We start from the raw sequence: 14,388 nt of genomic DNA on the forward strand, positions 1-14,388 counted from the left end.
TAGGATGATTATTATTTGTGGTGATTAGCCATAGTCATTTACATTGGATGGCTATATGCCTGTCTTTAAATTGCTATAGGCGTACTGTAAAGACAATGAGCAAAACAGAAAATGAATTAAACAATGCAATGAACTGCACATTGACCCTAAAACCAATGGAGATTCTATAGTTTTAATTTAACTCATCATTAGACACAATGTATTTTCATGAATGTTTGTTTTTAAGCATTTCTAAATAATGCAATTTGCTACAAAACCTTTTTCCTGAAATTATTGGCACCACCATGCCATCCCTAAATAGAATACAGCACAGAGTTTCTTTCTGTCAACCGACTAGCAGGGTTGCAGTGGATGATTGGTTGCAAAACTGTACAAGCTCTATTGTACAGTACATTGTATATTGGATATATTTATACAACTGCATCTCAGGCTTAATCCCATTGCTGTAGACATTGAGCCAATAATCTCCAACATGGCATCCTTTGTGAGACATCCATTAGCCTATTTCAAGTTAAACAACCTACTGTACATGCATGGTAGTGTGGTGACTGGGCCTATTATTAACCAAACTCATTAGAGTCCCAAATGGCCATGGCCTTGAAGGTTGTTTCGAAATAAAGAAGCCCCTATTCCTAAACCACCATGAAAAAAAGATTAAACTTTGCAGGTGATCAACATATGATGAAATAATAAACATAACTCTTTGGACATAATGATTAGTGCTATGCATTAAGGAAAGAGGTAAAGGTTTTAATTTGCATCCCATTAGTGAAGCATAAAAAAAGCAGTATTATGCTATTTTGGTATTGTAATGAAAAATGCACTGGTGCACATAAATCCCACCAGTGTGGCTGCACTGGTTTCATTCTGGGCAGTGGTTTTCATGCCAACCATTCAAGCGTCAGACATATTTGAATCAGTTAATCCTGGGGTCCATTCAACTACCAAGTGTGCCTGCTATTTAAAATCTTTAGAAACTGTAAAATCTTCCTAAAAAAAATCCTAAGCATTTGTTGTAACAAAATGGCTTAATGACAACAAAAAGTTTTAGGGCCTGACCTATAATATTTAATTTATGAACTGAACTTAAATGTCTGTTACACATGTTCTGTCAGAAAAAATGGCAGAATTCCAGCAAATTGCTGTCGATGACAGCTTACGCTAAACTCTTGGAGATTCCAAATACCTTTAGCCTATTTAGCCTACACCTTCAGGGTTGGGGGTTCGATTCCCGCCTTCCGCCTTGTGTGTGGAGTTTGCATGTTCTCCCCGTGCCTCAGGGGTTTCCTCTGGGTACTCCGGTTTCCTCCCCCGGTCCAAAGACATGCATGGTAGGTTGATTGGCTTCTCTGGAAAATTGTCCGTAGTGTGTGAGTGAATGAGTGTGTGTGTGTCCTGCGATGGGTTGGCACTCCTTCCAGGGTGTATCCTGCCTCGATGCCCGATGATGCCTGAGCCAAGACCTGAGAAGTTCGGATAAGTGGTAGAAATGAATATATTAATAGACACTTTGAAATTATTTCAAATTAAATTTGCCCATCAACTGTTTGGCATACATTGAATTATGTATTTATATGAGCAGATTTCGAGCAGATTTCATTTACAGAGGTTTTGTACCCTTTGTAACATGCAGCAGTACTATCTGGATACAAGCCATTTGATTAATAATTCTGTTCTGATTCAAGCTTTTTTACACAATAATATTTTATACGATTGCAGCCCTTTGTCTAATGAGGTGATTTGAGCAAGGTAAAAGATATGGAGTGATTCGATAAATTGTTAATAACTGTAACGAAAACGTAACATAGCAATAAAATAAAATATATGGCATGTGTGCTTAAGGTGACAGGTTAATTATTTTAGGAGCATGTGGCATGTACACACAACTTTAGAACACCATTTTGTTCACTGTATGTCATAAACACATATACCAGGGGAGTTCAAATTTCTAAACCTGGCAAGGTTATTAGCTTGGTAATTTTTCACACATCTGCATTTAGTAACATACTAATTTAATAAATGGTGAGTGTGGCACAAGAGGCTATGGAAATGCAGGCAGATGAAATATGAACCAAACACATGACATGTAACTCATGGCCGCATTTCCTTAAATGGTTTATGAACACTCATCCTGGGTTCAGGTTTCACAGAGTGACATACATATGTTGACATGTGAAATTCTACTTGAGATAAATTACAAGCAGTGCATTAAACATTTTTTCACCATAAAATTAGTGATTTATGCTCACTGTTATATATTATATAAATCATATACCAAACATATAAGCTGTGAAGATTCATCAGTCATGACCATTTTAACAGGATATCCATATTTAAACCAATAAAAAAAAATGTACAAAGATCATACTACCATTCAAAATCATACTACCATTCTACTTTTAGAAGGTCAATTCTGTTTTAAAAGAATATTCAAATATTTAAGTAAAATACTTTTATGTCCACAATGGGATTGCTGCCATCAAGTGTTTTTTTGAGATTGATTCTTTGGCTAGCATCCAAGCCTTATTAGTCTGGACATATATATCTTCTGCTTGGCTTGCAGAACACAACTAATATAAGTAGCTGTCAGATAGAACAAGAAGTATAGGAGTCTGGCAAAGTTCCTGTGTGTGGTAAGATGCAATTGAATTATTCTGTATTTATTCTGTAGAAGAATTACATTATTTGTGTAATTCAAAAAATTTATGGATCAATGATGGAACTACTGCAACTTTAAAATTTAAGATTTAAATAAAACCAAGGTGATTATACAAGTAATATGATGCATTTTGCATACATGCCCATATAATACGTTGAGCTGAATGTTCAAAATCCATTGAAATGAATCTGAATTTAAACTTTGAAATAACATATGGAACCCTGTTGTAAACACTTGTTAGTTACATATGTTTAATCTAATTTCATATATTCAAATACATTAATCATTGTTTGTTTTACAGATCTGTGATTTGACACCTGTGAAAGCACAGGAAGGTAATTCAAACAGAGATGACAATCACTATATAAAGAAACTGTACTAGTTGTTAAAAAGAAGGAATTTAGGAGGGTCATATACTACTTTTAAGTAGTATATGACACTCTCTAATCGCTTCTTATTTAAAAGAAATAAAGAATTAGGATTTAATAATAAACATCTTTACCGTACTGTAATTTATGCAAAATTAGAATCATAATTTTGGAATAAGCTGTAAAAGAAAGAACATTGATCTATACTTCAAAGTATTTGAATGCTACACACAAAAATTCATCACCGCATATACAATAATATTTAAAAAATATAGATGTTAAAATTGCAACAAAAGATACATTTAATTTAATTAATTTTATTAACTTTGTGTGTCATTATTACAGAAAACTGCCACCATGAGCACAGACGCAGAGATGGCCGCTTACGGCAAAGCTGCCATTTACCTCCGTAAGCCAGAGAAGGAGAGAATTGAGGCACAAAACATGCCCTTTGATGCAAAGGCAGCCTGCTATGTAGCTGATGACAAAGAGCTGTACCTTAAGGGTACAATCAAGAGCAGAGAAGGTGGCAAAGTCACTGTTGAATTGCTTCTGAACAAGGAGGTAAGAATTGAAGCTGAAAAATCGAATCACTAACTCATAATATTATACACGGATCATTCACACTAAATGTGCATTATTTGATTATCTTACAGACAAGAACGGTTAAGGAGGATGATGTCTACCCCATGAATCCTCCTAAGTTTGATAAGATTGAGGACATGGCCATGATGACTCACCTCAATGAAGCCTCTGTGTTGTATAACCTCAAAGAGCGTTACGCAGCATGGATGATCTACGTAAGATAAACAATAGTACAACACTAAATAATAATTACACTACTCTACAAACACCCACATTAGTAAAAAAAAAAAAGAGATGATTTCTTACTATAAACTTTGAAAGTTCGAGTGATCACAAGGGTGGCTGACCAGATAGGATTGCATAATTTCTTTAGTAACTCTTGTATGTATTCTTCCCTGTCATATCTACTTCAGACCTACTCTGGACTTTTCTGTGCTACTGTGAACCCCTACAAGTGGCTCCCAGTATATGATGCAGAAGTGGTGGCTGCCTATAGAGGCAAAAAGCGCATGGAAGCTCCACCTCACATCTTCTCTGTGTCTGACAATGCCTATCAGTTTATGCTTACTGGTAAGACACATTTAACTATTCAAATAATAAATTTATTATGAAATTTTCCTACTCTTTTAATTAAAATTTATCAATGAAATTGAATCTGATTTTTATCTCACAGATAGGGAGAACCAGTCTGTTCTGATTACGTAAGTACCTTTTAGTACATGAGTACATACAAAAATGATTAGAATTCTCATTTTAGTTTCAGTAATCATTTTATTTCATCTAAACCAGTGGAGAATCTGGTGCTGGAAAGACTGTGAATACCAAACGTGTCATCCAGTACTTTGCCACAGTTGCAATGCATGGTGACAAGAAGAAGGAATCTTCCAGCAAAATGCAGGTATGAACCAAATCCATTTGGTCTTCAGGGCACTATTTTTTAAGCCAGGGGTTTTGAGGTTTTAGGTTTTAAGTTAAAAGTTGAAATGAATGTTTCAGGGATCTCTTGAAGACCAGATCATTGCAGCCAATCCACTGCTTGAGGCCTATGGTAATGCTAAGACTGTGAGAAATGACAACTCTTCTCGTTTTGTAAGTTTAAATCTATTCAGCGCAACATATTTCACCAAAACTATTATATAAATTGCTGTTGGTTGTATCAGTTCTGATGAAATTGACATTTAATTATTTGTTTTTTAAACAGGGTAAATTTATCAGAATTCATTTTGGCACATCGGGCAAACTGGCTAGTGCTGACATTGAGACATGTAAGTTGATTACATGTTACATCACTGATGGTAGTTCTACAAGCCTACAGTAGCTTTTATTTATAACATGCAACTTTGTCCTAACAGATCTGCTGGAGAAGTCTAGAGTAACATTCCAGCTTTCTGATGAGAGAGGATACCACATCTTTTACCAGATGATGACCAATGAAAAGCCTGAGCTGATTGGTAAAGAATATAATATACATTTACACTTTGCACAGCGTACACTAGCCAGAATTTTGTTTAACCTCTGTCCTTGCTCCACAGAAATGACACTCATAACTACCAACCCATACGACTTCCCCATGTGCAGTCAGGGTCAGATCACAGTGCCAAGCATTAATGATAAAGAGGAACTGATTGCCACAGATGTAAGGGATTCTTGCTAATTGTATTGAAGTACTTTATAAATCCTTATGGCTTTAACAACTGTCATTCATTTACAGACTGCTATTGACATCCTGGGCTTCAGTAATGAAGAGAAAATGAGCATCTACAAATTCACTGGAGCTGTGCTTCATCATGGTAACATGAAGTTCAAGCAGAAGCAGCGTGAGGAGCAGGCTGAGCCTGATGGCACAGAGGGTAAGACTCATCTTCAATTTTTATAATTGTCTCAAGCATGAATGCTCTGGTTCTGTGAGTCAAAACCCAGAAAATCTTAGGCATATTCTTTTTGTCTTGCTTATATTAAGGTGTATGTATAACATGTAAATTTGCTACTATTAACAGAGGCTGACAAAGTCGCCTACCTTCTGGGTTTGAACTCAGCGGATATGCTAAAGGCCTTGTGCTACCCCAGAGTGAAGGTTGGAAATGAATTTGTGACAAAGGGACAGACTGTACCACAGGTATGTAATCCAAAGTATTAAAGAGCATTTTGTAAATCGGGCACATTGTAAGGAAGTTAAAGGAAATTGATAAACATCTGTACTTACAGGTATATAACTCTGTGAGCGCACTGGCCAAATCCATCTATGAAAGGATGTTCTTGTGGATGGTCATACGCATCAACCAGATGTTGGACACCAAACAAGCCAGGCAGTTCTTCATTGGTGTGCTGGACATTGCTGGATTTGAAATCTTTGATGTATGTGATATGTTTGTGTTAAATGTTCACCTAAAAATTTGTTTGAATCATATTGAATACCTACAGAGGGTTCTCTTCCATCTTTTCAGTTTAACAGCATGGAGCAGTTGTGCATCAACTTCACCAATGAGAAACTTCAACAGTTCTTCAACCACCACATGTTTGTCCTGGAGCAAGAGGAGTACAAGAAGGAGGGCATTGTTTGGGAGTTCATTGACTTCGGCATGGACTTGGCTGCTTGCATTGAACTTATTGAGAAGGTGTGGTATCCATGAAGGTTATTATGCTTTGTACATTTGCAACATCTGCAATGTATCTTCAAAACTAATGTTCTTTATTGTAACAGCCAATGGGCATCTTCTCCATCCTGGAAGAAGAGTGCATGTTCCCCAAGGCTACTGACACCAGCTTCAAGAACAAGCTGTATGATCAGCATCTTGGCAAGTGCAACGCTTTCCAGAAACCCAGACCTGCCAAAGGCAAAGCTGAGGCCCACTTCTCCCTGGTTCACTATGCTGGTACTGTGGACTACAACATATCTGGCTGGCTGGAAAAGAACAAGGACCCACTGAATGAATCTGTTGTGCAGCTGTACCAGAAGTCTTCTGTTAAACTGCTTGCTACCCTTTACCCACCTGTTGTTGAGGGTACTTTCATTCATTTAAAAGACATACTTACACTAATTATTTAGTTTTATGCTTAAGAATGTAATTGTGATTATAATTTTTAAAATATCCAGATACTGGAAAGAAGGGAGGCAAGAAGAAGGGTGGTTCCATGCAGACTGTGTCCTCACAGTTCAGGGTTTGTTACACTTACAGTTCATTATGATCAATGCAATTATATTTTAGATGCAATTATAAATAATAGGTTTACTACACAGGAGAACTTGGGCAAGTTGATGACCAACTTGAGGAGCACACATCCTCACTTTGTGCGTTGCCTGATTCCAAATGAATCTAAGACTCCAGGTAAATTTTGAAAGAATTCTCAGTAGATTCACTGTGAGCCGAGCAAACAAAAAATTCTGTTGACTTCATTACACCATGAGTGACTTCTCTTCTTGTCTTTATCAGGTCTTATGGAGAACTTTCTGGTTATCCACCAGCTGAGATGTAACGGTGTGCTGGAGGGTATCAGAATCTGCAGAAAGGGATTCCCCAGCAGAATCCTCTATGGTGACTTCAAGCAAAGGTACAAAAAACTCCATAATATTATTTGTGTCTACATTTTTTTTCTTGTCTTGAAATGTTGAGATAAATACTTATCTATTCTTACAGATACAAAGTGCTGAATGCCAGTGTTATTCCTGAAGGCCAGTTTATTGATAACAAGAAGGCCTGTGAGAAACTTCTGGGATCCATCGACATTGACCATGACCAGTATAGATTTGGACACACTAAGGTGAATATAAAAAAAGCTCTTAATACTATATTTTTCTCTGTAAATGTAAAGAAATTGAGGTCCAAATAATATAAATCCTGCCATTTATTCCAGGTGTTCTTCAAAGCTGGTTTGCTGGGTGTTCTTGAAGAGATGCGAGATGAAAAACTGGCTTCTCTGGTCACAATGACTCAGGCTCTTTGCCGTGGTTACCTCATGAGAAGAGAGTTTGTGAAAATGATGGAGAGGAGGTATTTTATAATGTTGTCACCAGAAACTGTTTTAAACTAGGAATGTAAATAAATGTTTATCGATGTATATGTGTTAATTAAAATTGTATTATTTGCCAAAAAAACGTTTTTTTTATGTTGATAACAATAACATTTAAATAAGATATGAATTCAGACAAACTGTAGACAAGAAACCATTTCTATTCTCAAGGTCGGCCATTGACACCATACAGTACAACATCCGCTCATTTATGAATGTTAAACATTGGCCATGGATGAAGGTGTACTACAAGATCAAGCCCCTTCTGAAGAGTGCTGAAACTGAGAAGGAGCTGGTCACCATGAAAGAGGACTTCGCAAAATGCAAGGAAGATCTTGCCAAGGCTGAGGCCAAAAAGAAGGAGCTTGAAGAAAAGATGGTGGCACTGCTTCAAGAGAAGAATGACCTGCAACTTCAAGTTGCATCTGTAAGAATTTCTTTAAGTAAATTTAGTTATGAATATAAAATATCAGTTCAATGTCTACGTTCATTTTACATCCATATTGTTAGTTTATCTACTGTGAGTCTTTCTTGCACTATAAATAGGAATCTGAGAATCTCTCAGATGCTGAGGAGAGATGTGAGGGTCTAATTAAGAGCAAAATCCAGCTTGAAGCTAAACTCAAAGAGACAACTGAGAGACTGGAAGATGAGGAGGAGATCAATGCTGAGCTGACCGCAAAGAAGAGGAAGCTGGAAGACGAGTGCTCTGAGCTGAAGAAGGACATTGATGACTTGGAACTTACCTTGGCTAAAGTAGAAAAGGAGAAACATGCCACAGAAAATAAGGTCTTTACTTTATTTCAGACAGCAAAAAATTAACTATTGCCACTGTTTATCTAATTAATCAATTGTCTACAAGTAAAGTAATTGTGTTCTCACAAATGCAGGTTAAGAACCTCACAGAAGAGATGACAGCTCAAGATGAGAGCATTGCCAAACTCACAAAAGAGAAGAAGGCCCTCCAAGAGGCACATCAGCAGACCCTTGATGATCTTCAGGCAGAGGAGGACAAAGTCAACACTCTAACAAAATCTAAGACTAAGCTTGAACAGCAAGTGGATGATGTGAGCAACTTGATACAGAATTGCAAAACTGCTTGCTAAAAAGGTGATTCCGCAGAAGTTACCTAAAGAAATATTTTATATTCACAGCTGGAAGGTTCTCTTGAGCAAGAGAAGAAACTCCGCATGGATCTAGAGAGAGCTAAGAGAAAGCTTGAGGGAGACTTAAAACTGGCTCAGGAATCCATCATGGACCTGGAGAATGACAAGCAGCAGTCTGAGGAGAAGCTGAAAAAGTAAGTATATAGCAAATAAGAAAGTCCATCAACGCATTTGAAATAAATAAATCTACCTTCTATCTTGTATGTTGAAAATGTTACTGTTCAATTCTCTCAGGAAAGACTTTGAAATAAGCCAGCTTCTTAGCAAGATTGAGGATGAACAATCTCTTGGTGCTCAGCATCAGAAGAAGATCAAGGAGCTTCAGGTATTTAAAGATTTTCTTTCATACTCTATTGCATATAATAGTAAAATCAATTGAGAACTCATACTGTAGTTCCCATCTTGTAGGTGATACAGAACCAAATGTAAGTGTGCTGACAAGGTGTGTCTAAAGTACCTCTACTTAATTATACGGTTCTTCACAAATGTGTGGTCTTCTTTCAATAATAGGCCCGTATTGAGGAGCTGGAAGAAGAGATTGAGGCTGAGCGTGCTGCTCGTGCCAAGGTTGAGAAGCAGAGATCTGATCTCTCCAGAGAACTTGAGGAGATCAGTGAGAGACTTGAGGAGGCTGGTGGAGCAACTGCAGCTCAGATTGAGATGAACAAGAAGCGAGAGGCTGAGTTCCAGAAGCTGCGTCGTGATCTTGAAGAAGCCACTTTGCAGCATGAAGCAACTGCTGCTGCCCTCCGCAAAAAGCAGTCTGACAGCGTGGCAGAGCTGGGAGAACAAATTGACAACCTGCAGAGAGTCAAGCAGAAACTTGAAAAAGAGAAGAGTGAATACAAAATGGAGATTGATGATCTTTCCAGCAACATGGAAGCTGTTGCTAAAGCTAAGGTTGAAAATAATTTAATTTAATGTTCCTTCAATGGGTAATAATTATTAGGTTTACTGATTATTCCAGTTCAATTAACTAATACAAATTTTTTCTATAGGCAAATCTTGAAAAGATGTGCCGTACCCTTGAGGACCAACTGAGTGAGGTCAAGACAAAGAATGATGAGAATGCACGCCAGGTTAATGACATCAGTGTTCAAAAAGCAAGACTACAAACTGAAAATGGTAAGAAGTCTTCATGTCTCTTTGTAATATGTTGTAAATTAGAGTAAAATAACATTCTTATATGCACCAAAATTAGCCTTTTATCACATTATGAACTGAAGACACTACCACCATTTCTCTACAAGACTTGCTTTAGTTTAACATCTAATCTGCAATCAAACAGGTGAGTTTTCACGTCAACTGGAAGAGAAGGAAGCTTTGATTTCTCAGCTGGCCAGAGGCAAGCAGGCATTCACTCAGCAAATTGAGGAGCTTAAGAGACAGATGGAGGAGGAGGTTAAGGTAAACTTGTAATGAAATTCTATCACATCATATACATTAAGCTTGATACACAGGTGATATTTACATTTACATTTACGGCATTTAGCAGACACCCTTATCCAGAGTGACTTACAACTGAGCAACTGAGGGTTAAGGGCCTTGCTCAGGGGCCCAGCAGTGGCAGCTTGGTGGACCAGGGGTTCGAACCCATGACCTTCCGATCAGTAACCCAACACCCTAGCCACTGAGCTACCACATCCCTCATATGTATTTATGAAGAATAGTAAACAACTTATACTTTTTCCCACAGGCGAAGAATGCCCTGGCCCATGGTTTGCAGTCTGCACGTCATGATTGTGATCTCCTCAGAGAGCAGTTTGAGGAGGAGCAGGAGGCAAAGGCTGAATTACAACGTGGAATGTCTAAGGCCAACAGCGAAGTTGCTCAGTGGAGAAATAAATATGAAACTGATGCTATCCAGCGCACTGAGGAACTTGAGGAATCCAAGTATGTTCAAAACAAAATTTCATGATACTGAAAAAACAGTTCAAAATCATATCTAAAACAAAATTGAATGCTTAACAGAAAGAAGTTGACACAGCGTCTGCAGGAGGCTGAGGAACAAATTGAGGCTGTGAACTCCAAGTGTGCCTCTCTGGAAAAGACCAAGCAGAGACTGCAGGGTGAGGTGGAGGATCTCATGATTGATGTGGAAAGAGCCAATTCCTTGGCTGCCAACCTTGACAAGAAGCAGAGGAACTTTGATAAGGTAATCTGTCTAATTTATTTACTGAGATGTAATTAATACGTTTTACATTTCTGTTTGGTGTCTTCATACGAGATTTTACAAAATCTGTGTTGCTTCTGTCTTAAAGGTCCTTGCAGAATGGAAGCAGAAATATGAGGAGGGTCAGGCTGAACTGGAAGGAGCCCAAAAGGAGGCTCGTGGTCTGAGCACTGAGTTGTTCAAGATGAAGAACTCCTATGAGGAAGCTCTTGACCACCTCGAAACACTCAAGAGGGAGAACAAGAATCTGCAGCGTATGTCACACTCTGAACTATTTCATTGAATGTTAACATGTTTTTTTATCTTAGTTGTGACCACAATTTACAATTTTCCAACAATTTGTGAACAGAGGAGATCTCAGACCTGACTGAACAAATTGGTGAAACTGGAAAGAGCATCCATGAGCTTGAGAAGGCCAAGAAAACAGTAGAGACTGAGAAGGCTGAGATCCAGACTGCTCTGGAGGAGGCTGAGGTACTGTAGACAGATAATAGTACACATGAGGACAATTGATACCAATTCAAATTTTTTTTGTCAGCAACTTGTTTTTCACCCTAAAACTGATCATGTCTTACTTCTGTTTCAATGTATTTGCAGGGCACACTGGAGCATGAAGAGTCAAAGATTCTCCGTGTCCAACTTGAGCTTAACCAGGTTAAGAGTGAGATTGACAGGAAGCTTGGTGAGAAGGATGAAGAGATTGAGCAAATCAAGAGGAACAGCCAGAGGGTGATTGAGTCAATGCAGAGTACTCTGGATTCTGAAGTTAGGAGCAGGAATGATGCTCTGAGAATTAAGAAGAAGATGGAGGGAGATCTCAATGAGATGGAAATTCAGCTCAGCCATGCCAATCGCCAAGCTTCTGAGGCACAGAAACAGCTGAGGAATGTCCAGGGACAACTCAAGGTGTGATATCAAATTAGTACAATTCAGTGTTCCACATGTGTCTGATGATCTATAAATGAAGCTTGTTTTTGCTTTCAGGATGCCCAACTGCACCTTGATGATGCTTTGAGAGGACAAGAGGACATGAAAGAGCAAGTGGCCATGGTGGAGCGCAGAAACACTCTTATGCTGGCTGAGATTGAGGAGCTAAGAGCTGCCCTTGAACAGACAGAGAGATGCCGCAAAGTGGCAGAACAGGAGCTGGTTGATGCTAGTGAGCGTGTTGGCTTGCTGCACTCTCAGGTATTTTTTAAATCAACTTGTTTCTTTAAAATATGTATGACTGGTAAGAATATATGTGGTAAGAATATATAAAGGATAATAATTTCCTACGTATTTTCTCTGCAGAACACAAGTCTGCTGAACACTAAGAAGAAGCTGGAGGCTGATCTTGTTCAAGTCCAAAGTGAGGTTGAGGACACTGTGCAGGAAGCAAGAAATGCAGAGGAGAAGGCCAAGAAAGCTATCACAGATGTGTGTATTGGTACAATTTATATTACATATTGCTAATCAGTTGTAAAGCATCAGGTAGAAAAATAATCTTGCAATATTACAATAGGCTGCGATGATGGCTGAGGAATTGAAGAAGGAGCAGGACACTAGTGCTCATCTGGAAAGGATGAAGAAAAACCTGGAGGTTACAGTCAAGGACCTCCAGCACCGCCTGGATGAGGCTGAGAATCTGGCCATGAAGGGAGGAAAGAAACAACTTCAGAAACTGGAGTCCAGGGTACGACTTGAAGGCTATTTTTTAACTCAAAAGCTTCCCAATGTTTTCATGTTCCAGTTCCCCATTTCGGATACAGAACAGAATTCCTATTGCAAGGAACGTCTCAATGTTTTGTCCATGGACTCTTTCAGGTACGTGAGCTGGAGAATGAAGTTGATACTGAACAGAGACGTGGAGTCGAGGCTGTTAAGGGTGTCCGCAAATATGAGAGGAGAGTGAAGGAGCTCACCTACCAAGTATGTATAAAGTGTGTCAAATGATAAGATCACTAACATTTCAATGCAATCTAATTAAAAAAATTTTGAAATTCACAGACAGAGGAGGACAAGAAAAACATTGCCAGACTGCAAGATCTGGTTGATAAGCTGCAGTTGAAGGTCAAGGCCTATAAGAGACAGTCTGAGGAAGTGGTAAGATATTTTTGCCCAAGCATTGTAATGCAGATCAATGAATATGCTAGGCCTTTGTCCAGAACAAGTGTCTGGACAATATCACATATGTCCTACAACTGTTTGTTTTCAGGAGGAACAGGCTAATGCCCACCTTTCCAAGCTCAGGAAGGTGCAGCATGATTTAGAGGAAGCTGAAGAGCGTGCTGACGTTGCTGAGTCCCAAGTCAATAAGCTCAGGGCTAAGAGTCGTGATAGTGGAAAGGTCAGTAAAGAATTTTTTTAAATTTGAATGTAAAAGTGAATTTTTACATTTTTCTTAAAACTATTGAATTATGTTTAGGTGTGGAATTTTAATTAACATATAGAAGTTAAATTATTTTCCCTTTTTTTGTTCCACAGGCCAAAGAAGAGTAAAAGCAAGATTCTGCTGCAGTTATAAAATATGACTATATAGTAGAAATAAGATTTCCATTCAATATTAAATAAAAATGTATATAATTAATCAGTAGTTTTTGCTATTCTTGTCAATAAAATTATTTTATCAGAGATCATACTGAATAAGTAAATATAAAAACCTATTTCCTGATCAGGTATACAAAATAGATATTACTGGATCATTCCAACCAGTATAAAATCTGAAAAAACATGACAGAACATGTTTAGCTAGTATCCAATTATTTAGCCAGCTAGTGATTTCTTATGCTTACAGCTACTTATAGATTAGAAAATTAGAATATCCTGTAAGTCAACAAAGAATTTGGTTTAGTGTTGGAGTCAGCAACAGATTCACAGAATAGCCCACAATTTACAAAATATACAATACTGAATGCATAATATTCACAGTGTATTGTGTATTGAGTACTCATAACACTCAATACAGAGTATAATTGAAAAGGACCAGCTGCATATTTATGCAGTTATCCAATCAGCCAAACATGTGGCTGTAGCACAATGCATAAAATCATGCAGATACATTAGAGTTTCAATTAATGTCCACATCAAACATCAGAATGAGATGGTAATTGGTTTTTCACACACAACCCAATGGTGATAAAAGCAAATAGAGTGGTTTACACAGAAAAAAACAAATGGTTGGGTTAACACAAAAGAAACACACATCCTATATTTTGAGCACTAGACAGCCACAGATACTGTACAAAAACAGATACTGACACTGTCTTACACCACTAATATTTAGTTGTTGTGTTGTTGCTGGTAAATGAACAGCAGTCTTAAGAGGCCATGCATAATTAATTTTCCTTTTTGTTATGTCGAGATAACGAGAAAATTCATTTGTGGTCACAACAAAACAACTTTTGTTATGTCAAGATCATGATTTAATTAGCATAAGGCATAAGAACA

General features: G+C 37.9%; 1 protein-coding gene across 1 annotated transcript; it reads left to right on the top strand.

Annotated features, from left to right (window-relative positions):
• The first annotated feature begins 2,960 nt into the window (after positions 1–2,960).
• On the top strand, positions 2,961–13,455 carry LOC113655106 (myosin heavy chain, fast skeletal muscle-like). Its single transcript, XM_027165413.2, has 40 exons — positions 2,961–2,994; positions 3,373–3,591; positions 3,684–3,827; positions 4,026–4,182; positions 4,286–4,313; positions 4,402–4,510; positions 4,609–4,701; positions 4,814–4,877; positions 4,965–5,063; positions 5,145–5,248; positions 5,324–5,462; positions 5,610–5,728; positions 5,818–5,967; positions 6,057–6,227; positions 6,314–6,614; positions 6,707–6,771; positions 6,851–6,938; positions 7,044–7,161; positions 7,248–7,371; positions 7,465–7,601; positions 7,792–8,047; positions 8,167–8,409; positions 8,511–8,687; positions 8,775–8,920; positions 9,021–9,111; positions 9,297–9,686; positions 9,785–9,911; positions 10,075–10,193; positions 10,483–10,679; positions 10,758–10,941; positions 11,048–11,213; positions 11,309–11,433; positions 11,557–11,865; positions 11,944–12,147; positions 12,253–12,378; positions 12,464–12,634; positions 12,766–12,870; positions 12,949–13,044; positions 13,157–13,288; positions 13,426–13,455. Exons 2-40 carry the CDS (start codon positions 3,385–3,387, stop codon positions 13,438–13,440), a joined length of 5,796 nt encoding a protein of 1,931 aa, XP_027021214.2. The 5' UTR covers positions 2,961–2,994; positions 3,373–3,384; the 3' UTR covers positions 13,441–13,455.
• Positions 13,456–14,388: the final 933 nt, after the last annotated feature.

Source organism: Tachysurus fulvidraco, chromosome 26 (assembly GCF_022655615.1).
Source record: "Tachysurus fulvidraco isolate hzauxx_2018 chromosome 26, HZAU_PFXX_2.0, whole genome shotgun sequence".
Classification (NCBI taxonomy): Eukaryota; Metazoa; Chordata; class Actinopteri; order Siluriformes; family Bagridae; genus Tachysurus; species Tachysurus fulvidraco.

What these genes read in the sequence shown, in the direction of transcription:
- LOC113655106 (XM_027165413.2), top strand. Translation starts at nt 3,385, where the DNA reads ATGAGCACAGACGCAGAGATGGCCGCTTACGGCAAAGCTGCCATTTAC. An exon ending in GGAGAACAAGAATCTGCAGC is followed by an intron (nt 11,214 to 11,308) that starts GTATGTCACACT and finishes ATTTGTGAACAG; the next exon opens with AGGAGATCTCAGACCTGACT. An exon ending in TTCAGAAACTGGAGTCCAGG is followed by an intron (nt 12,635 to 12,765) that starts GTACGACTTGAA and finishes GGACTCTTTCAG; the next exon opens with GTACGTGAGCTGGAGAATGA.